The sequence below is a fragment of the Bombus huntii genome, chromosome 9 (assembly GCF_024542735.1).
Source record: "Bombus huntii isolate Logan2020A chromosome 9, iyBomHunt1.1, whole genome shotgun sequence".
Classification (NCBI taxonomy): domain Eukaryota; kingdom Metazoa; phylum Arthropoda; class Insecta; order Hymenoptera; family Apidae; genus Bombus; species Bombus huntii.
This window is the reverse complement of record NC_066246.1, coordinates 7418186-7442418: the sequence shown is the minus strand read 5'-3', so window position 1 is coordinate 7442418 and position 24233 is coordinate 7418186. Positions and strand designations below refer to the sequence as shown.

General features: G+C 34.5%; 1 protein-coding gene across 3 annotated transcripts in view; it reads left to right on the top strand.

Annotated features, from left to right (window-relative positions):
* The window catches only part of LOC126869234 (tyramine receptor 1-like), a 102518-nt gene extending 78471 nt beyond the window's left edge, over window positions 1–24047 (top strand). For all 3 annotated transcript variants that reach the window (XM_050625496.1, XM_050625497.1, XM_050625498.1), the window contains 6 exons: window positions 8430–8659; window positions 9774–9911; window positions 17000–17112; window positions 17822–18155; window positions 19518–19818; window positions 20856–24047. In XM_050625496.1, coding sequence (XP_050481453.1) covers window positions 8504–8659; window positions 9774–9911; window positions 17000–17112; window positions 17822–18155; window positions 19518–19818; window positions 20856–21046 — 1233 coding nt within the window. In that variant the 5' untranslated portion in view covers window positions 8430–8503 and the 3' untranslated portion in view covers window positions 21047–24047. The remainder of the gene's footprint in view (window positions 1–8429; window positions 8660–9773; window positions 9912–16999; window positions 17113–17821; window positions 18156–19517; window positions 19819–20855) is intronic.
* The last annotated feature ends 186 nt before the right edge of the window (window positions 24048–24233 follow it).

Below are 24233 nucleotides of genomic sequence, written 5' to 3'. Positions count from 1 at the left end.
AACAATATTTCGTATGATAGAATAAGGAAAGTTTAAAATCAGAAGCATCGAGCATTAATCAAACGAGTTTAATCCAAACTTCCTTTATCATTAATTCAGTATAAAGGATTTGTACAAGCTCCGTGCTTTCTGATCGTTAAAATTTCATTTGCCATTCATTTGCCACGATCTACGTGATTCGCTTTTTACAAAAGAGAAAGCTAGAAATTCGATGAAAGAGAATCTCACTGGACACGTACCGATGTCCGGCATCTTTTTAGATTATCCTCAACCCAATTTTCGTAATGACAGAAACAAATTCCTACGTACGCTTTTCCCCGAGAATTCCGTTCGCCCTTGATCTTTAATTCAATCGACAAGGTGAATTTGAGATTTAACGACAATGGCGGCCCCCATTTTAAATGTGCAATTTCCCACTCTCGGCATAATATATTTTTTGACTCATCGTTCGAAAGAAAACGTTTTTGTAACTCGGTTAGACCTTTTCCATTTTTATGCAGATTATGTATGCCAAGCAACTGCGTTCGCGATGTATTTAAAGGAATGTCCGCTGACGTAAAGAATCGTTCCGCGATTCTGGAAGGAATCAATTTACAATTTAATTTTACTTTCTGGGTTTGTCGTTTACATAACAACGTCTGGCGAATTCCTTCTTATGGTTCGGGCTTTCAGATTATAATCTCAGTAACTTGCCAAAAAAGCACAACAAAGAATATTTTTGTAATAGATAAAGGAGACAGGTTAACAAATTTCTGTGATTCCAGTTTTATTTGTGTGTTTTTACAAGCAAATGACATCTTATTCTTAAATCGAATTCTTATTCAATTCAGTTGAAGAAAACTGCAACATTTTCAGTCATCGAAGTATCCTATGTTGATGATTTGCTTCTCGAACAACGGTATTCGAAAGCTATACGATCTATAATTTTCTTGAAAATATTGCTTACTCGGCAATTGCCATTGGTGTAATCATAAATCTAAAAATTCCCCAAGAAAGATCGTTAAAACGTTTTAGGATTTATTCGATTACGCAACACGAATTTCCTTTTTCGTGCTTTTCCTTATTTTTCCAAAGCTATAGGTAGCTACCGCCTAAAGGTTTGCGGACTCGTACGTCTTATAGCGAGCGAGTGTTCATGTTCATCCAGTGCAGTTCTATGAGTCGTGTTTTATACACCGTAAACCATTCTCTGTTACTATGTCAGGTTGGCGATTATTTATTACTGGCCGGGAATCTCTCGCCTTCCAGCTGGGAGTATCTCTATCACTATTTGATCGATCGAAACGAGGTATCCCGAAATTACGCAACCGGATCAGGGCGAGTCCCTATTTGACTTTCGTCTGTCATTTTTACAGCGGCGACCGCATTAATTTTTCTTCGGGCCTGATTTTGTTGTTCTTTGTGAAACTTTCCAGCTTTACTCTACGACTATAGCGAAAATGTTAATCCTATTACCTACATTCTTTGAGTCATTTTCAACCCAGTTATATATATATATATATATATATATATATATGCAAAATTTGAAAAAATGGTCTATTTCCTTTTTGTTCTGCGTTTCTGCAGTGTACGTAAAAGAATTTTTCCGCTACTGTGCGCTTATAAATTCAGATAAAACAAAGTAGGTATTTATTCATGTTTTCGCATAAATATATTCTGATAAAAGATTCTGAACGACGTACATTCTAGTCTTTTATCTATAACTTATCCTATATTATTCTACTGTGTTATCAGTACTTCTAAATTTTTGTAATCTTATATTCCACCAGAAAATAAAAGATTTAATTTTATTTATGTCGTTACACTATATTAGGTTTACGGATGGTTATTCAATTTATATAATATGGAAGGTAATCTCGACATTATAATCTCAGGTGGGCTAATAATGTATGTATATCAGTGCAGTTATCCAACGATATATGCTTCGACGATGTCTCCGTCGACAAATTAATAGCGATAAGGAACATTAGATTGCATGCGAATTGAAGTTCCCATTAATTTTTAACTATGTATATTTTACGAAGGATATATGCGTAGGCATATACACAGAATTATCATTAGACAAAGGGATGAATATATTACAAAATTCTAAATGAGAAAAGTATCCCTTGCAGAAGAAATTTGACGTTCGTTATATAAATTATTATGAAGATCAAATTTTTAAATCAGATTTTAACACACATCATATACTCATTTGCACGATTACCCGGACTCCGTATATTTTGTTCAAATACAATAAATCAGACTTTGGTAGAATATTTTAACGCGGCGATCGATCGTCTCTTTTAAAACCTGCTTCTTTCATTCCCCATTCGCTTCTTGGACTTTGCCATTGAAAGAACGACGCAAAGATGAAACGTTAAGGAGAAACAAAGGTTCGATAGCGCTGCAGTAGAAGCTCTCAACAACCACTTGACTCGAAGCTATAAAGTCAAAGGAAAACTTCGTGATAAATTCGACCGCGTTCTGCATTCTTTCAAGGCAGCTTCCTCTTCAACGGTAACGTATATACGAACAGGCCAGATTTCGACTTGCCAGGAACCCGATTTTTCAACCAGCAGAAGGCTTCACCTTCTGCTCTGGCTATGAATTGCACGGAAGGGTTAAATCACTTCCGTCAGTTCCCAGCTGCAGGATACATTTCCCTCGCCTTTCCTCTCGTCGAATATGCGAGTGACACGATATTGCATACCGATGCGCACCGTGGTATCACCGGTCGTAACGTCGCGTCGCGTCATCGCGGAAAATTAAGTGACGTTGAAGAAAGCGTTTCATTCTAAGAAGCAGCCATCTAGGTAAATATCGTTGAGCGCGATATATTTTTTCTCGCGTCTCGCCGGAATATCGCACGTCGTAGATAAACCCATGAAACCGCATTCCCGCATCGCGCTTGTACATTTTTTATCGCGTTGCCATTTCGATTACGAGCTGTCCTTCTTTTTCCTCTTGTGACGCGGTGACTGAGAAAATGTCGAGATTGGGAAGTGGCACGCTAGAGGTTCTCCGAGTTATCGTAAAAAGCGTGCTCAAATGTATTTCTCGATTTTATATGATCATAATCGGAACAGTTTGTTCTCGTTGAGGTACAGTAAACAGTGTATGTGGCTCCGTGTAAGGGTCTTGGATCGTCTGTTAAACAGAAATGTTGTACCAATTGTACCAATTGTTGGGTTACGTTTATATTTTAACATGCTTCGTATATTGTCAACTATCTTTTCGATGAGTAGCGATCATCAACAACGAAAGCTTTAAACGCGAATACTATAGTTCATATATATATGTATAAGCTTGTTCATGTTTAATATGATGTCTAAATTGATAATTATATAGGCAAAAATATCAAAATTAGCTCTTTCAGAGACGGTTTATTTAATCTAGCAAAGACAATTATTGTTTATTTTTTTCAGAGAACTAATATGTCTACACATAATGTAGCCATTGGGCGTTGAAATTATCTATTCATAAACGAATTCCATGCACTCGGGAATTCACAATGGTTATTATATATCCCGGAACAACGCTCCAATGACGGAAAAGCTAAAGATGCACATCCGAAATGGAAATAGTCTCTTATCCTGTAAGAGAATAAAGTGGAATTTTAATTTGTTTCTTATGCTAGTTATTCGCTCCACGAATTTTTATCGCATTCATTGAAACTAGAGGACGTAACGATAAAGAAGTAATTGTCAAAATACGTAAAGAGTTTATCCAAAAATCGTGGATTTTACACGTATTCGTTATTCTACTGTAGAATACTTTTTATCTCGATAAATCTCCAAATTTCTCTCCAATTATCTCCATGAATATTTAAAGGGAAAATACTTTCAAAGCCTATTATGGAATATTCCGGTCTTCTTTATTTTATAATTATTTCCCTTTTCAATATATTTCGCATCGTTCAACAGAAATCGTCAGCCATTCCGACCATTTCTTTCCACATTTTCATGTCCTCGAGTGAAATTAATTGAATCGTTCTGTCAAAGCTCTGTTTTCCCCAGACCTTTCAGTGGTTAAATCGTGAGTGGTTGAATTCAAATCGCGACTTCGCATCGCAAATCTACGCTATTTACATTAACGCGAGCGCCGTTTTGTGTACGAGAACGGGTCCGAATGCCAGTGCAACTCTCTAGAAAAGGAAACGGTCTGGATTGCTTGTTAAATAAATGCGAAAACAATTGTTTTTGATGACGAACGAAGAAATAAAGTGGAACGACAGACGGATAACGCGTACGCTTTCAGCAAAATGATTTTATGTTTGGATTAATGGCAATTGGTGATTAATACCAAGTGGCAAATAAAGCAACGCGTTTTAAATCAAACACAATGATTATTATGATTCGAAAGTTGAATAACAAAAAAAACTCCGAAGAAATTACAAACTTCGTCTCTTCGCTTCTAACATGAAAAGGGAAATAATCGTACGTATTGCTCGTATCAAAACACTACGGTTAATATGAAGATGATGCAAGTTGGTTTCTTGCTAGGCCACAAATTATACCGTGCAGATGTCTCTAGCTTTATTACAAGCAGAAACTTATGCCCGTGCACAGGCTTAAAATCCTGCCTCCAGCTGCTGAAATATTCCTTGCAGTTGTTTCTTGGATGTTATACATTAGTGCTGTGTACTTCTTAATTTCGGTATGTTTCGTGGAAAAGTATATGTACGTGTATAGTATGTAAAAGTATATGTACATGTACAATGTGTAGTGGTAAATTTTTAATTAAATTGAAAGTAACACTTATGTACGGAAATATGTTCAGGGACTTAGATTAAAAAAGATAAAGTAAAACTTGTGATAGAAAGGAGCAATAAGATTAAAATATTTGTCAATATACGAGAACGAGATAATCATGTCTCGTTACAGTGCTAATGAAATTTCCAAAAGTTTTGTGACAGAAGCTAGTATAAAAAGCATACATACCACGATCATACAAACTTTTTATAACAAATATTCAAATACTTGCGTAGGTAACTGTATACATTAATATATTTCTTAAAATACACGTACGTGTACAACGACTTCGTACAACTAAACATTACAGTAATACAAAATTATTCACAACTTTTTATTCCCTTCAACGACTGCCGTGTGCATACATTTTCTACAGGATACATAGCTATATATATTTTTTTTCATTTTCTTTTCAACCTGCTAACCATGCCGCAGCATCTCTCCGGGAGCAAATGGATATATCCTAACATTCGTACATTTTCTCGTTCTGTGTTCTACGGTCTTTTCCACTCAATTCAGGCAAGCTATGCTAATATTCCCAGAACTTATTCGGTCACGTTTACCCAAATCTTTCGATGATGTTCTCCTTTCATACTCTAAATTCAAGCATTTGATCCTGGTAGCATGTTTCTAACACCAAAAATTCTGTCGCTTGTTACAAACATACTACGTTTCCATATTAGTAATAAAATTCTTATATATATGAAGGATATGAAATGGAATATAAAGTCAAGTATGTATGAAAGATATACATATACGAAAGTCAGTATCATAGGAACAAATGCTAGTACAATGGAATAACAATACTGTTAAAAATTTGCTTAATTTAATTTAATCATTTGAGAAAGCTGCATTTAATCATTCATACATCTAATAATTCTATAAATACATTTCGATCATTATGCCTCTGTAATCACATTAACATATCAATATACACTCGCTCAATCACTTCCAATCACTACATTCATGAGAACGAACTGTAATTAATTTTAATCATACGCTCATTGGATACACGAATTTAAGTTAATAATTAATAACGAAGTGATGTCGCATGTAACGCAACTTAATTCTTTGCGCGTGTCAACAGTCGGAATAAAACGTGTTTTTCATTGCTGAAAAATATTAAACGCACGACGTAGTGAACTAAACGTCGCATCGTAATGCATCTAGAAATGTGTAACAAACAAGACCATTGTGTTAGATTTATGCCACTTACGTTCCAACTCAGGTACCAAAAAATAACTCAAAGGAAAAGCGGAGAAGAATGTAAATATCATTTATCTTTTCCGTTACGTGAGACTGAAACGCAGACTCCTTAAATTTTCTTCAAACTTTTAAGTGCATTCTTCCCTCTATAGTAATCTATTTTGCCGCAGTATTGGCATAACAAAGTTTTAAGTTTACTATTTGTTGACAGCGTTAAATCAGCTCTCATAGAAAGGTGGAAAAACGCATTTTGCAATATGTAACAGACAAAAGATACTTTCAATTTAATTTTAACTTAACTTTTACCTAATTTCAATAATTATCTCAAGAACACTAAATTAACTACTACTAAGTAGTATTAAATTGTTGAGGACGACTAGAACCAAATCTTTAATAGATCTTAATTTATTCGCATTTAAATGATTTCATTATATTGTTGTTGACTGTGGAAAACAAGAAATCTACTGCCGGCCTGATCTTTAAGATCATTTACCATGGGTCACGAAATTCTCTACAAATTGATTATTTACAAATTATTTGTTTTTTGCAAATACATTTGCCCGCGAATGAAAGTGATTCGAAAGTTCTTAAAGTACAAAGCGTTATTATACGCATATTAAAAATTCTATCTGAATGTTAATCAAATGAATGTTTAATTTTTTATTCGTTGTTCCATGAATGCTTATAAGGGCAATATATATTTTTTAAACGTAAGCTTATATTAGATTCATGGAGATCGATAAATAATATAAGCAAAGTAGAATATGATCATATCTGTGATCGTCATAGGCAAGTAAATCTGCTTGGCGTGCAGGTACGTGTCTCGCGTATCCAGGTCAAATGGTTATTATATTACATACGAAAAGTATCTGAATAAATGCGAAATTACAATGCTTTATACTGATAAAGTACCGTAGCACTCTCCATTTATCTGAATTCCATTTATCGGAACGAAATTTCACCTACTGCCCGATTAACTGAATTATAGCCGATTGAACTCATTTATCTGAACGCTAATTCCTATTATTTAAATGAAAAATCGTATGAAATGGGGAGAACCAGTGAACCCATATTATACGAACTATTTGTCTCTGCCACAGGTTTAAATAATCTCTGTCATAGAAATGGAATTCTACTGAAGTTAAAATTCGAATGAAGTTGGAACTTTTGACATAGTAAAAGATTAGCATCATTATTCTCATCTACTACGGTATCGACCAATTACTTCGGAGTGCGATTGAATCATGCAACGGAAGAACAAAACGAGTCCTTCAGACGAAATACCTGAACCGACATCTACAGCTTTATCCGAAAGGTTTTTGAACTCCCATGCAGCCAGTCCTTCGTTCTTACCTTTTTGTACGTTTCGCTTTATTTTCCTAAGTATCCTCGTTCCTCGTTCCTTTCGTTACAATAATTCGGATCCTCCATAACGTCGCGTACAGATCATTTACTTTCGCTAATTTATTTCGAGTATACACATACACGGTAAAAAAGCAAAGCGACAGGTCAGTCAGTTAACTCGATTCTTCGCTTCGCGTTGTATAAACCAATAATTCTATGTAGAATATCTGGATATTGACTTACAGATCAGGTTTGACAGTTTATAAACCCAAATGTGTTTCAATAAAATTTATTCGTCGGTTACCTTGTCTCGTTGAATATGAATATGAATGAAGATGTATGACTAATTCAAGGATGAATCCCGCGTTTACACAGTGTACATAGATAGATGAAAGATCGGAAGTTTCATGGTACACAGATTGAAGGAATGGAACAATGGTATATGCTTGTCTAATTAGCGAATGAAAATATACGCTTTTTATCAATTGGATATCCATTGAATTTTCGATATTCGCGAGAAAGGAAGGGACGATTGATTGTTATTTTTCTAAGCAATGAAATCCACTTGTTGATCGTCTTTATGATAAGATCTATTTATGAGCTTCTCTCTTTAGACACGAAAGGAATTCTAATTATATTGATTATTATTAGCAACTGTCGTTTTGCTATAATTTATAAATATATAACTCTGCTTTATATGAAAAGTAAATAATTCCGTAACTTCTATCTTCAGATACCTAATAAATTTTATTTATTAAAATTTCAAAAAGAAATGCCCTTCTAAGTTCAGGAAACAGTTACAGATATACAGTATAGCAATATTCTTCCTCGTCAGGATATTCCCAGTAATCTAACTTCATCCTCGATACAACTACCCACAAGGGCCGATAAAAACGTTTAAGTACACCCTTTCAGAGGCTTCCTCTAAAATGCATTGTTCTTTTCTTCGGACCGTAATCTTGCTCCGTCGATCAAAAACGAATCGCCTTCGCGACAATAAAGCTCCGGAATCGTCCCGTACGATGTACGGTCCGGTGGAAAAAGTACATTGAAAAGGGACGATTTCTCTTGACGTGAACCTTCGCTATACCCCGATCATCGCGGAAATCATTTATCTTTTATCGAAGCGAAAATATTGTCTTGCAGGGGGCCGCATGATGCACGGAAATGTGCAAATTGCTGAGCGGAAGTCATCGTCAATGGACCGGGGGTAAAGCGCCATGGCGAATCAAACGGCCAATTACTATGGGGACGTTTATCAATGGAACCACACGGTGTCGACGGTCGACCGAGATACGCAATCGGAATACTACCTACCGAATTGGACGGATCTCGTTTTGGCGGGGCTGTTCATCATGTTGATCATCGTCACTATAGTAAGGAATAATTAAGCGCCTGATCTGATCCTAAGACAGCTTTGCTTCAGACTATTAGCGAAACACGATTTCGATGCTTCCTACAAATGTTAACTGCTTGTAGGAAACACGGGAAAATCGTTGAAATTCTATATTCTCTTGTTTTGTCCAACTATATCATTGCTCGTGAGTATTCGGACATTTTGCTCGATTTGTGGTAATAGTATGCAAACTCGAACTCAAAATCCAGAAGTTAAGGATGAATTAACAATTAGATGCAACAGTTGCTACGCTTCTATGGAATCACCAGACTATATGATAAATTATCTATTAAAGAATATAGCAAATAATATCATATATTATTTTTATTAATTCTGGAGACTTTATCCTCGTTATTGAAGAACAAAATTATTGCAGTTTGATTTAGTTATGATTTTGTAATTATAATATACAGCTCGTCAAATGTAGACAAGCGTCCGGATACTTCTGAGCGGTAGTGTACCGAATTTTGCGGATTTTTGAAGCGTTTTAGAAATCCTTTTCGTGTGTGGATAGAATATTAAAACATGTGTCGAGATTGCAAGAGGAATTTGATTTAGCTGGAATTTATTCTCTACGCCTTCTTTTTCTAGGTATCTTGAATTCCGCAAAGAAACGTTGTTTGAGATACACGAAAGTATCGATTGATTCAAGAAGTATTAGTTACCCGTATATAAGTATCTGAGATCACAGGAGATTTTTTATACGTTTTGAATGAATCTCTAATGATATTGACAGATAATGGAGCATGTTTCAGTGTTCAATTCGAGCGTGATTTCAAACTATACAATGAACATTATCGTAAATAAATACTTAATTAATTCAAACAATCAGCGAACAATGTCTTAAACTAAAACTCAATTTGACGTCCATTTATGTTTGTCCATTTTATAAATTACATACATTTTATAGTGATTTTAAAATTTCATGTTTAATGTAGAATATATAACTATAGTGATGTGTTAGTTAGCCACAATATACACATAGAGCCATGGTTGCTACTTCTCCCGCTTTCTTTTTTTTTAAGTGTAGTGTCCATCAATCACTATTTCATCGATTTCATAAAATAAAATGTATACTTTTTACTGTATGGCAGGTGGGCAACACTCTAGTAATTGCCGCTGTGATAACAACTAGGCGTTTACGGTCTGTTACTAATTGTTTCGTGTCCAGCCTGGCGGCTGCGGATTTGCTGGTTGGCTTGGCTGTGATGCCACCGGCGGTATTGTTGCAGGTATATAAAAGTATTTAAAAATAAAAATAAGAGTATTACGAATCCTGTATAGGCATACAGAGAAAAGGGAAAAATAAAAAATTAATATAGCAATGGGAAAATAGAAATAAAGAACAGCTATATCAGGAATACAAAAGTTGCTATATCAGCTATATAGGTATACAAAAGTATTAACAAATAAATGCAAAAGATTTGGGAAACGAATACAAGTAGAAAAATAAAAATGATAAAAGTTCTTCGAAATAAACTGACAAGAAAGGGAAAAACCAAATATAGACATAGAGAAATAAAAATTGTGGCGAAAATGCGATAAAACGGAACAGTAATGAAACTAAGTAGTACAGATCAACGATAATTGATCGATTATGAGAACGTACGAAACCTCGCGTGCCTTTCTACTGAAAAGCCAAAGCTGTTCGTGCAGGAGTTCTGCATGTATCGCTGTTACGTAAATCAACAGCGCGAGATTTCGTGGGATTCTGCGATTGAGAACATTGGAACGATTTATCATGCTATAAAAGTCGAGGAGGTCACGGTTATAAATGATCCCTGTGTTAATGGTGTTCACGCGTACCAGCGTTTCAAAAATGCTAGATTATATCATAAAACGTTCCACAGCAGGCAACGGACGGTCTCCCTCGTTGCATGTTTACACGATGGAAATATATAAATTATGTACAAAAGTAATCAGCGAGTCAATTTAATAATATAAATATTCTAATTCGAAAATTCTAAACTAAATTATAACTGGAACAAAATTTACGTCGCGGCACTGTACTCTATTAAAAGATAAATTACTTAATGGTGGAATATTAAAAGTAATATTAAGAGTGATATAATAAAATTTAATTGAATTATGCCGATATTAGTAAAATCATTTCAGAATAAATAATAATTTTCGTAACATTTACGAAGCTCTCCATCTCTGCTTTAAAAGTCTGTTATTAACACATTTACTTGTAACCATCCAAAAATGAATCACAGATTTCTCGTTATTTTCTTAACGTACTGGCCATTCAGCTCCAGTGTCACGTGACGATTACCAACACTGATCCTTCGTTCTTCTTGAAGAGCGAAAAGTAATTTTGCATATAGATTGGAGCAGAGCTGGTCCGTAATGAATGCTCTTCGATACGGCACGAGCGCTATCCAATCAACCGAATGCTGCGGAGACGATTCTTAATGTCCATGATTCTCACTAGGAATGATCACTTTTTCTTGCTTAGCACGATTATATGTTCTAATGCCAGGATAATAGGAAACCTTTACAAATTATTTCCTGTAATAATTTTTTTTCAATGGATTTATTAAAAAACTAAACATACTTACAAATTAAAGTATATATATTACTTTAAAAAAATTGAACTAATTATTGGAACACATTCAAGAAACTACTAAAGTGCGTTTTTTAAAAAGCTTTGGTATTAGAAAATACAAGGTCGTTATGATATAACATTGGTATGTATCGTTGTGACTGGACTGTGTATTCATATGCAAATTTATATTTTCGTGAACATTGAATTTCTATCGCATCTTTTATTCGCGTAAATATCAAGCACTTTATATATGTATGTGGAAAATGACGGAGAAAGATTTATTATATTTCTCTTATACGTTACGACATTCAATACTTACAGCGGCGACAAAGAGTATTTGTACACCATAGTATTTGTAATATTTATATACTAATTAAATTAGATTCATTCAAGTATATTGAAGTTTGTATCGTTTAGTAGTCTTTTCGTATTAATAAAAGCGTTGATACTGTAAAAGTGATATAAGAAAACGCCCCATTGGAAACTGTGCCTCAGATGGCTGGAAACTGTATCTGTACAAATTCCTCTTGTCGGCGCTGTATATCTTTATATTCCTGTGAAACGAGAATCAGAATGAGTATCGCAAGAATTCCGCGGTTAATTCTCACGGTGAATTCATTCCAAAGAGACCGTGAAGTAACGTAATTTCCGGTGTCAATTAAGTCTTCGCCAGCTAATAGATAGTTACTCTGAGAACTCGCGTAACAAAATAACACGATCAAGAGTTGCACTGCTTGGATAAAAGTTGCGCTTCCACTGCGCATCATCGTCGGCAAAAAGGAATACCAATGAGAATAACGAACGTCGTAGTCAATCGCGAGAGCACTCTTCTAGACTACGAATAATTTATTTGCAGCCTCTTTTCAGCAAACGAATTAAAACATTCCGTACAATTAGCCGGATGTTAATTAAAGCAGAGTCTGCTAAGATTCATAAGCAGGTATACAATTGTACATTGAATGTCTGTAAATAGTAATTGAGAAGTGTCATCGACAGCTGAAATTATTGTTGAAGATATATTGAAGGCTATATTACTTGAAGATTATATTACTTAGTTTCGTATTACGAATGATAAGGTTGATTGAAATTAACTCAAATAAAAACTGTATCTTATAAATAATAAAAAAGTTATTTTTAATAGACCGATAATTTGCTGCTCTTTTTCTTCTATGGCAAATCTTTTTACGTGAACGGTTTCGCATATCGGATCTTTTGTGAAGATCGAAATAAAAGCGTCTCAATCTCCAACGACTGGCTTTACTTCTACAAAGTGAATTCGTATATGAAAGAACATGGTGTTTCTTTTATGCCTGTAGCTATATGCCTTAGTTGGATTTTTTAAAAGTACATAAAACTGAAATCTCTTGTCATAAATCTCATATGTAACTTTCATAAAAAATTTCGTCCATCGTATCTCAATCCGTATAATAATTTTATCGATGTCATCATTATGGTCATAAAGTATAAACGGCGGAAATTCTTAATGAATAATCAGAAGTCTGAAAAGCAGAGCTTCCGTACATCTTCTCAAACGACTGCCAAATCTTAGAAACTGGCAAAAAAGCAGGAATCATGTTCCCAAATGAAATTATACAGTCGTTACGCAAACGGGGACAAGCTTTCTTACCAAAACTTTCGAAATTGTAGTCAAAGAGTTTTTATTCCGTTGCCCATTCTTTCTAAACGAATCCGTCATCTCGAGATGTTATGAGATTTCCATTCTACATTCTACATAATGGGATAAAGTATTAAAAGGCGTACAATGGTTTGAACACGCCCAAAGCTGAACCATGTATAACACACCCACGCGTCCTTTGACTGGAGAAAGGAAACACGTACAATGATGTTCCACATTTTCTTTTACGTCTCTTTGTTGCATTACGCGCTACAGAAGGAAGGTAAGATGAAAAGTATTACGATGTGAATAATGATGCAAGGTACAAAACATTAATCTGAAAGTGTTGCGCATTAAAGTGTATGATACTGTGTTTCAATGAAACAAATATGAAAGAGTGCAGTGATTGCGAAATGAGATTGTGTCATTACAATGTTGGTACGTTATTATCAAACATCTTATAACAATGCAACAGCGAAAAAATACTTTCATTTAAATAAGGAGATTCTCTTTCGAGTGTCATGGTAATAATTTCAATGTTATAATTAATACAGGTGATATTTTTGCATAGATTTACATGAATTATTTTAATTTATGCGCCGGTATAATTATTCTTTTTACCATACATAAAAAGTTCACGTACGTGACGTCCTTCTGTGCATTAGATTCTTTCATCGCCTACATTTTTCGAAATAATTTCTGCAAAACCGAGTCGAATTATGCTATCTACGCCAGGTTTGTAACATGGAATTATCCGCGTGCCTTTTCTTTAAATTATATCATACACAACATCACTACTAAAAAAAATTATTTTTTTTTAATATGAAAAACTGTCAGCTCTGTAGAAGATTGCACGAGATTAAATCTCGTCGCAGTAAGCATTAAGCTCGTCGTCGCGTGACGCCTTTCGGAACGAGCTTTGTGATAGTATATTTCACTGACAATTAGACATTTAAAAAGAGGAGGAATAAAACATAATGATGCATATGCTGGATTTACTGCTTACTATGATTTAAATTATTATTAACTAATTGTAGGTCGCGTGTCATCTGAGTGTCAGCACTGAAATGGTAGAAAATGAATTTGATACATTCGAAGCTGTACATTCTTGAATTCTTAAATTAAATATCTAATTTGTTTGAAGATTATACGAAAACATCTGACGTTAAAAATAGGTTAACTAACTTAGAATAAAGAAGAAGTCAAACTTCTATGACCAAAAAAATAACTTCTTAAGTAAACTCAATCTCTGGGTGATAAAAGTTTCTCTCTACAACGACAAGCAGCATTATATCGAGCAAGTCAGAAGTAAAATAAATTTCACGTGATAACGAGTGTTTAACAGCTTATCATTAATCTCTGTCGGTAACACCGATGCACCGGTCCACTTTTAGTTATCTATTGACAAATTGCACCGATAAATTCTATACAAGTTAGCAGGAATTCTTCGACAGTGAAATATCAGTCGCGGTTGTGAACTAGAAGTCTCATGTCATTCTGATAACGAGCCTTAACCCCTTTCGTTGTTCTTTTAATTCCCTTATTATTATTACATCATTATGTATTATTACATCACCTGATCATTAATTATCCTCATTTAATTAATTATTATTACTTAGTAAATGAACTTGAGAACAGTGTTCAATGTAAGTTTGAGAGAGGTAGAGGAACGTTTAAAGTAGTCACTTATAGTACTACACTCTAATGGAAAACAGAAATTGTTTTGAAACCATTCTCTAATAACTTTAGCGAGTGGAAACTAAGTTTTCTAGACCAAAGTGTAATAGCACCCAACTCGACCAAACTGAAAATAAGAACGATCTTTAAACAGCTCGGTTTGGCTTTACCTATCCAATCCTGACCCGTTAAGTTCAATTGTATCGGCTAAAACCTACGTACTTTCTCCTCCATCCATTTACAGATTAAAATGGAACACCGCGTACACGGTAAGGGCAAACGAATGGAAACAAACTTCAAATATCACCGCGTCCTGAGATACTCCACCAAATAATTTTCAAAACTAACGGAAGTTTGCGCGCGTCTCTTTCGTGCTTCATGGGTCAGCCTGACTGTGTTTGTCGGATGGTCCACTTTAACCCTTCTGTTCGTAGCGTCGACTTTAGTCGTCATCCGAAAACTGCCTTTGGGCATTATTAAAGATGAGCTCAAGTACGTCGCAAATAAGATCGAACATTGGTCGATTAGATTCAAACTCTCTATAAATATTTCAAGAAAAAGAAGTAATACTTGCAAGTAGACTCGAATACTAGTCGAATAGGCGTGAAACTTTTTTTGAGCATCTAGCCAAAAATTCTGCATTTTCTTAACGTCATTTTCCTTGATCATCATTGAAGTCCACTATCGTAATTTTCTACAAAACGTTGTAAATCAAATATTATATTTCTAAAGAATTGCAAGTGGAAACGATAAAATAATATTTGTGAGATATACAGTGTTTTTCTGGCTCTCATAACGTTACCATTTGTAAGAGTATCGATTCATTCTGATATCAAAGTACCTGTAGACAGAACTTCGAAAACTTCTGTTACAACTTCTGTTAAAATTATAACCGGACTGCAAACCTTTTCATCGAATTGCACCAGATGTCCGAATACTTTGGATAGTTATATATACTTTTTGTAAAGCATTTATTGTAAGTGAAACACTGTGTATTTGACCATGCTGTGCAATAGTCATGTGGCCAAAGTTGCACAACGGATTTAGATTAGTTCTATAATGATGCGGGTCGGCATCTGTTGGCCGCACAACATGCGACCGTTTCATAAAGAAAGTTTTATTATGTCGTTATTACGTATTTATTAGGTCATTAATTTAACATGCTACTCTAGGTATAATTCAGAATGAAATGAGAGACAATTAATATCCCTTCGTTAATCAATTCCAAATAATACTTTGTAAAATGATGTACAGTTAACTAAATTTTTTAAAACAACGAGATCGCGCGTATTTCTCGAGATTTCAAAATTGTCACGCAGAAACGATCTGATATTCGCACACTTTATGAAAATATCGCAAAGTATTCCAATTGAACACGACACTGTCGAAATATGTAAATAAGTATTACAGAAGCGTTATTGATTTCAGATTTTTATTTTCTCAAATATCTGTTAATCTACTTAATCAGGCCGAATATTTAAACTTCAATACTTGATTAACTTTATAATCGTGATATGTTTTTGGCACCAACTATATTGCTATCACTCGCGAAGCAATCAACGCCACAATGAGATTGGAGTCTTGTAGGCCTGTGTGCACTCAGGTGAATGAGCTTGACGGACAGCTCGCGGCTGTTTAACCCTTTTAAGTGCTACGAACACGTATATTTAGCCGGTGAATGCCATCATGTTAGACTAAAAGCGTAGACGTCTGGTGCAATGACATCACCGTGAGCCTTTGATGTGTTCAAAACAAATGGATTTGTTTCGAAAGAAAATAATATGCTTCGTCCGCTTTATCTAATTTCACGTATAAAACAACTCCATTGATTTGAAAATAAACAGTTTATATAACAGATTTTCTCTACCGATGCTACCCATCATAATCATGAGGTGCAGTACTAAAAGCAATAGACATTGCCTTTATTATGTTATAAGCGTCAAGAATTTTCGAGTTAATAAAACATTTGCGTATCACATCAGCAGATACAACCAAGTATTCTCTGTAAATGGCAGATCAAGGGATGGAACGTTAAAAAAAAGGAAAAATCGATAAAAGAATTAATTTACCATTGAAACGAATAAAAATAAAACAATGAACGAATTACGCATTAAAATGAAAATAAATTGAAATACCAACATAATTGTAAATTAATACGATCTTCACTACTAATACTTTTTACATAACATTTACAAATGTTATCTCGTAATCGAGCCAATTAACACGCAACAATGCCTATACATATGTACAATAGAGAATGTAATATTACAATAAGATATGTAAATAAGATATAAATATTTTAAATTTCCTGCTACGCGATAAAATCTTATAAAATCCTGCCAATTTCTCCCCAGTTTATGATATCGTTTATAGTTTAACGTGTATAATGCTCGATGTGTCAATTACAAATCCATGTACATTTAAGCATTCATTAACGAGCTAACTTGAACAAGGTGTCTAATGAAATAAATTTGACGAAGCTCACAGGTGGTACCTGGCAATTGGGCGAGGTGCTCTGCGACTCATGGGTGTCCCTCGATATTCTTCTCTGTACTGCCAGCATCCTATCGTTATGCGCCATATCCATAGACAGGTGAGTGGTTGGCCGCATTCCCGAATCATGGCACGTAAATGGAACGAGATTACCGCAAGAAATTTTACTGCGCGCGAATAGAGTGACCAACGCCAGTTACGTAGGCTGATGGTCGAATACCGGAAGTGCAAGTTTCCCGTTTAGTAGACGAGAATCCGGTCTTCTTGCCTCGTAGAAACGAAATCGTTTAAAGTTTATAGGAGATTTTCTGAAACTGAGAGGAACCGATTCGGTACAAATTAACTGGCCGATCACGTGCAAGCTTTTCGTATCCGCGCGATTTATATCGAGCGGTGCTTAACCCGTAGAGATATAGCTGCGCCGTGTCGCTGCAAATTAGAAGTTCCCGGTCAAGCCAGTGCGTACCTCGATACTTGTGACGCTGCGATGTGGAAACAAGTAACGAGATTAATGAAATTTATTAAACTTTCATCAATTACAATTCTATTGTGTACAATTATGATTTCTTTTATAGCTTGAACTATCTTTTATAAGTCGTTGCATTTTCCAAGTTAAATTGCGCTCATCAAACTTAGACTCGTTCAAATATATAACGCTTTCTCTCTCTCTCTCTCTGCAATTTACAACTAAAACTGTGAAAAGCGTGGTGTGCACTGGGTCTACATTTATTTTAATTAAGAACTTCCATCTGAATTCGTCGCTTAGTTGTTCCCACGTGCTTCCTAAATGAATTTCATTTTCATCGAAGGTACCTAGCCGTAACTCAACCGCTGATATACAGCCGACGACGACGAAGCAAGAGATTGGCTGGATTGATGATTGTCGCAGTATGGGTGCTAGCTGGCGCTATCACCAGTCCACCTCTGCTGGGATGCTTTCCACGTGCGACGAATCGTGACACTAAAAAATGCTCGTACAACATGGACTCTTCATACGTGATATTTTCCGCGATGGGTTCTTTTTTCCTACCGATGTTGGTAATGCTTTACGTATACGGCAGAATATCCTGCGTGATTGCCAGCCGACACAGAAATCTCGAAGCCACCGAGAGCGAAAACATTCGACCACGTCGCAACGTTTTGGTAAGCATTCTCTGACAGATTATTTTCTTATATTCTCCGAACTCTTTGAAAGATGGAGGTTGTTTGAAAGCGTAAAAAATAAAAAATTAGAGATTTTGTTATTTTTTATTGCATTTACTAGAGCAATTGAGCATTAGAAAACGAATAATCTTTATCTATATTTTAATGAAATATTTATACAAAACTTTGTGGTTATAAAAATATTTTCGATTCAATTCTGTGAATACAGAAACAATTACAAGTAAACAAAAATGTAGGTAAGAAGAATTAAGACGAAGTGAAGGAAAGTATATTCTCTAATTAACAGGACACATTTTTATGCACCAAGCATCTGTAAAGCATCATTACGCTTTCTTTGGAAATGAACTCCTACGCTTCTAGCTATATTAATTTACGCAACTTTTCATCTCCAACGAGAAAATACCTATTTGCACAACGTGTTTCCCTGAAGGCATACGGGATATAACTCGTGTGCTGAGCAACTTGAAAAAAAAATGAGAAGAAATTTAGAGTGCACTGAAAAATTATACGAACATCTGTTATAGTCAATACACCAAACCAATTTATCAAATTTTAATCAGTAATAATATTGAATCAATTATAATCAATAGAGCTTAGAAGAAATGAATCGATCAGTACAATCCAAAATATCGATGTATGTGTAATCGATGCGTAGAAGTGCAAAAAATTATCTTATGATTTTGTAAAGTATAAAAGAAAAACAAAGTAATAAAATGTAGCTATATAATATATTTAATTAATACATTGCTGTATAAACGTTGAACAAGACAAGAACATTTTTTTCGGATGATGAATCAAATATCTGGAATAAAATGTTGAATTTCGAAAATTCTACAACTCATTGCAATTAGAAACTGCAGGAACGAATCAGACGCAGTCCAGTTTGCTCGGAAAGACTGACAAGCGTATATATTATAAATGAGAAATCGATTCGCAATTTCAATCTATTGATACTAATGCTTACAAACCTGTTACGATGACACCGCTCGACAGATTTTCAGTAGGTAATGCGAAACTTATGAATATGGAAGCGCAGACTTGCTCGATATTGCTTTCGATAGTGACACCGAAATCTTGTACCCTATCTCTGCGATATTTTTACGATAATCTTGAAAAATTGATAAGCTCTTTAAAACTTAATATTTTTGTAGAATAATATAAATTTATCCCTATGAAGTTTCACGAACACTAACTAATTTTTCTGGAAAGTAAGATACTATAATATCGCACTTGTACAATTAAAAGTACACGTGCACACTGTCCCATCTCTCTTTGTTACTTTATTTTGTTGTATCCAATTTATCGCTAGGAAGAATTTCAATTTGCTCCAATTTTCTGCAGATCGAGCGTGCAAAGAGCATCAGAGTACGAAGAACAGAATGCGTAACCAGTAGCGTGACATGCGACAGGGCATCCGACGAAGCGGAACCTCCTAGCACGAGCAAAAGGTCTGGGATTGTCCGCAGCCATCAGCAGAGTTGCATCAACAGAGTTGCACGAGAGACAAAAACCGCTGCCACTTTAGCAGTGGTCGTAGGTGGATTCGTCGCCTGTTGGTTACCATTCTTCATCCTCTACTTGGCCACTCCTTTCGTGCCTATGGAACCACCAGATATTCTGATGCCTGCGCTAACTTGGCTAGGTAATTATCATAAAGCAGTCGAAGTTATATTCGATAGAGGATCGTGGTCAATTTGTGCACTTTATGCAAACAGCTTGTTTGTTGGAATTTTACAATTAATTGGTCCTCATTAAGGGGTTTATATGATGTACATCCCCCTTTATGGGTTTATGTAAATTCCTGTCTAAAAAGTAAATAACAAGGCTTCTCTACCACTGACATTCACTTGATTTTATTCTTCGCAATTAATTTCTACTTTCTACTTTCAACATCCAACATTCAAACTTTTAATAAAAGACCTGTGAAAGTAGAGGTAATTTCTTTTCGACATCGAAAATCTTTATCGATGTTTTATAATTGACATAATCCAAATTAGTTAGAAGAGTTAGCTGAGCTGGTTAAATTATCCCTCGTTATCTACTGCGTCCAATATTTTTCGGATCAGAGTAAAATTCTATAAAAGTAAAAAATGATTCTACTTTCAAGGTGATAAAGTGGCCGACCCACTTTCGGATCTCTTCCGTAGTTCGGAATTCTTTCCGAACAGACTATGTTTTATTGACCAAAATAAGTGGAAACGCAAAAGTACGAAGTAAGTGGAATAGGCTAGTGACAGCAATAACCACTTTCCAATGAAATTCCAATTCCATTGTATGGGATACGCATCGCGGCATTACTACAGTATATGGTAGATTTTATGATCATCTCTTCCCTTTTAGTATACAAAACATTCTAATTTCATAGCTATTACAAAGGTGACAATAAAAGCTTTAATATTGGAGAAATTAAATGTGGAGGTATTTGTAATGAAGAACATTTTATGCATTTAATACTAAGGGGCATATGTATACATTTTACATTTCGTAATATATTAAATTACAATTGTTTCATTTTTATTTCTCACTGCGAGATATCATCAACTTTAATATACATATATATATATATATATATATATATATATATATATATATATATATATATATGTATTGTTAAATATTTTCAAAAACCTAAATGAATAGTTATATTAAATTGTTTAATAACTTTTTGACTTATTTCAGGCTGGATTAATTCGGCTATAAATCCATTCATCTATGCCTTCTACTCGGCCGACTTCAGGCTTGCATTCTGGCGATTGACTTGCCGAAAATGCTTCAAAACTAGAACTAATTTGGATCGCAGCAATCGGAAATTACCAGCTCCGACTAATTGGAAGAAGGACAACATGGAGGACGTGAAAATCGGGGAATGAACGTTGGAACGAATATCTTTCGATCGTGATCGTAAAGAGGATCACTGTGATTTATTTAATAGCGCTAATTACATCGGTCACATTCATGTAATTTATACGAAACGTGCAATCTCGCGAACGTCACTGAATTTTTTCATAATTTAATGACAGTCAAATGATATGTATAATATGCGAATATTTGTATTATTCGGAAGATATTACACACATTCACCGCCCATTACAGGTATAGAGATATACGTTTACAGTTATCAGACATTTTTATATATAATAGGAATTCTAGTCAAATATAATGTAGATCAAGGAAAGAATTATAATTAATTTGAATTTTTTCTCCATAGTACAACGCAAGAAAAGAAAAAATTACTATTTTAATACTGAAATCCCGACTTATCCGAATAATACACTTATTCGCACATCTCAAGCATTGTAATCGGACAATCGCGCATACCACACGCACAATGACTGCACAATTCATATATTCGTTCGACTAACATAGCGAACAAAAGAGAAGTAAGGATATTTATTTAGCAAAATAGTGGCAACATATCTGTTGCATTCGGTTGTATCGATATCAACATGTATACATGAACATTATTCGCGCGGATCCACTTCGTAGAAACCCAACAACAATAAATAATAATCGATCGTAGGAAATAGTCTTCCTTTTGTCATTAAAGTATCCTGTCTGTATTTATCGACGCATAGATATCTGTTGATGTAGAAAGTATGCAAGTATACGGATTTTATAACGTCCCATTGGTGTATTTCATTTAAAATGCCTACGCCCTTCTATCTGCTTCTTTGCGCTCAGGTGTTAATTACGCAATACCGGCCTTGTACACTGGTATCGCAGCAAATTAACACAATGAGAAATTAATTAGCTGCCTCGGTACAAAAGCTGTTTGTTCTCAGCCTAGCACAGTGGTGCGTTCTACCGCGCACGACACAAAAGGAGACATTATGAGGGAGTAAAAATTTTAATACGCGATGAAAGTAGGTGGCAATTATTACTCCAGTAAGTCGAGATTATTAACACAAGAAGGAATTATATTAATTAGCATCTCATAGAAAATTAACTTTCGTAAATAGTAAATATGATCAAATTGTATAAACAAACATAATATGATTTTTTGAACTCTTTTGATGTGACTTTTAAACCTTGGAACTGTATTTCAATCTTATTTTTATTATTATAGAAAGAAAAAGATGACGTGTTTATAAAATTCGATTATTGCATAAGTAATAGAATTTCATTCCATAAGAATTATCCCAGCTCAGAACATCTAACAATTAATGTTAATTATATGTATACTTATATAAAGCCTAGAACGCAATTCAAAGTTCAAAACTCTACTGAGAAAAAGTACCTAATTAAAACTAGATGATTTTAGAATGCACACAATCTCTTTATTTTTATCTTATTACTGAATCGTATTTAGAAGGACTTAAGTACTATCTATGAAAGAAACATTCAAGAGTCACCTTCCTGATACAATAAATCTGTAAGTCAATATGTGCAATAAGAAGTTATTCGAATATGTAAACTTATATACTTTTTATAAAGACATTTTCGAAGTAATAGTTTAGAAATTTTGTTACCATGCTTTTAAGTTTCATACACATCACGATTTCCATTTAACATTCACGTTCAATCCAATAAACAAATTGAATTCTAATGGAATTAAAAACGCGTAAGTGCATGATAAAATCTGCGGTGAGGTTTTACATTTTCTACTTAGCCACTGAATAATATTAATGCAAAATTGCAACTCCATTGTCGTAATATGGTAAGAATTTTCTGTATTATCAACTAACAGTAACAATTTTTATATTAACGACTGGAAAATTTTCTAATTTTCCAATTTTATTCTATACTGTATAATAATGAAATTTGTTGTTGTCTACAAATTATAAGAAATAGAAAAATAATTAATATGCATATTGGAGACGAAAGTTATGAATCAATAGATACCCTCAATTACTAAAAACATTTTATAATTCTAAATACATACAAGGTACAAGTACAGACAATGTGCACAAACATTGTGTAAGTACATCTCGTGTGTGGTACGAGATAAACCTGACATGCAATGCTTTCTCGTATATACTCATATTGTGGATGATCGAATGGGCTATCTTATCATTATCGTGTTATATACGACGTTATCGATTTAATATTATTGGAAACATATTCGAAACTATTGATACATGACCATCTGTATGTAATTTTAGGTCAATGTCAGTATACACATTGACTAAGTATCTTGTCGGTGGTATGCATTATGTACCATTCTTTTTAGCTACATCAGGTAATAAAGGAACGGCAACATAATTTTACAGTTTCAGTAGACAAATTTCGGGCAACGCAACGCTACATACTGAAAGGTGATCATTTTGTAAACGCAACACTAACGAGAAGATGTAATTACATTAATCGCGATAGGAAAATATTGCAACATTAGTTCTTAAGTTGAATTCAATAAAGATAATTATCGTTATCTTTATAAAAAGCTACTTTTAATATTCGTGACAGCAAGCATCAGATCGCAGCATCACAAATTTTATTAAAAATCAACGTCTTTAATTAAACATTGAATAGAAGGAGACACAACAAATTCTAATAATATTTTTTAGATTATAATACAAAATTCGAACAAAAACAATCACGATAAATCTCATAAATCGCAACACTAATCCAAACCGAAATCAGTGCTTTTTCGTAACTCTAATTAAAACAGAAATTAATTCCGAGCGCGGTATTTCGATCACTTCCCAATTTTAACTTAAACCGCAATTAATCACTCGCATAACTAATAAAACAACCACGATTTGCCCAGTGGGATGGTGAGCCGGGATGTTTATAGGCCAAGATACAAACTACTATTATTACTACTACTACTACTACTACTACTACTACTACTACTACTACTAGTACTAGTACTACTACTACTACTACTACTACTACTACTACTACTACTACTAGTACTACTACTATTACTACTACTACTACTACTAAAACTAAAAGCGAGCATAGTGACAATGTAGTAACAGAAATGACTTCACATGCTCTGAATCATTTAAATGACCCAGAGGATATGGAGCCATTATTAGTTGCCCTCTTGAACGACAATTTGTCGGGCCTCTTCGGCTTATAGCCTCTTCTTTCTTCTTTCTTCTTTCCTGCTGA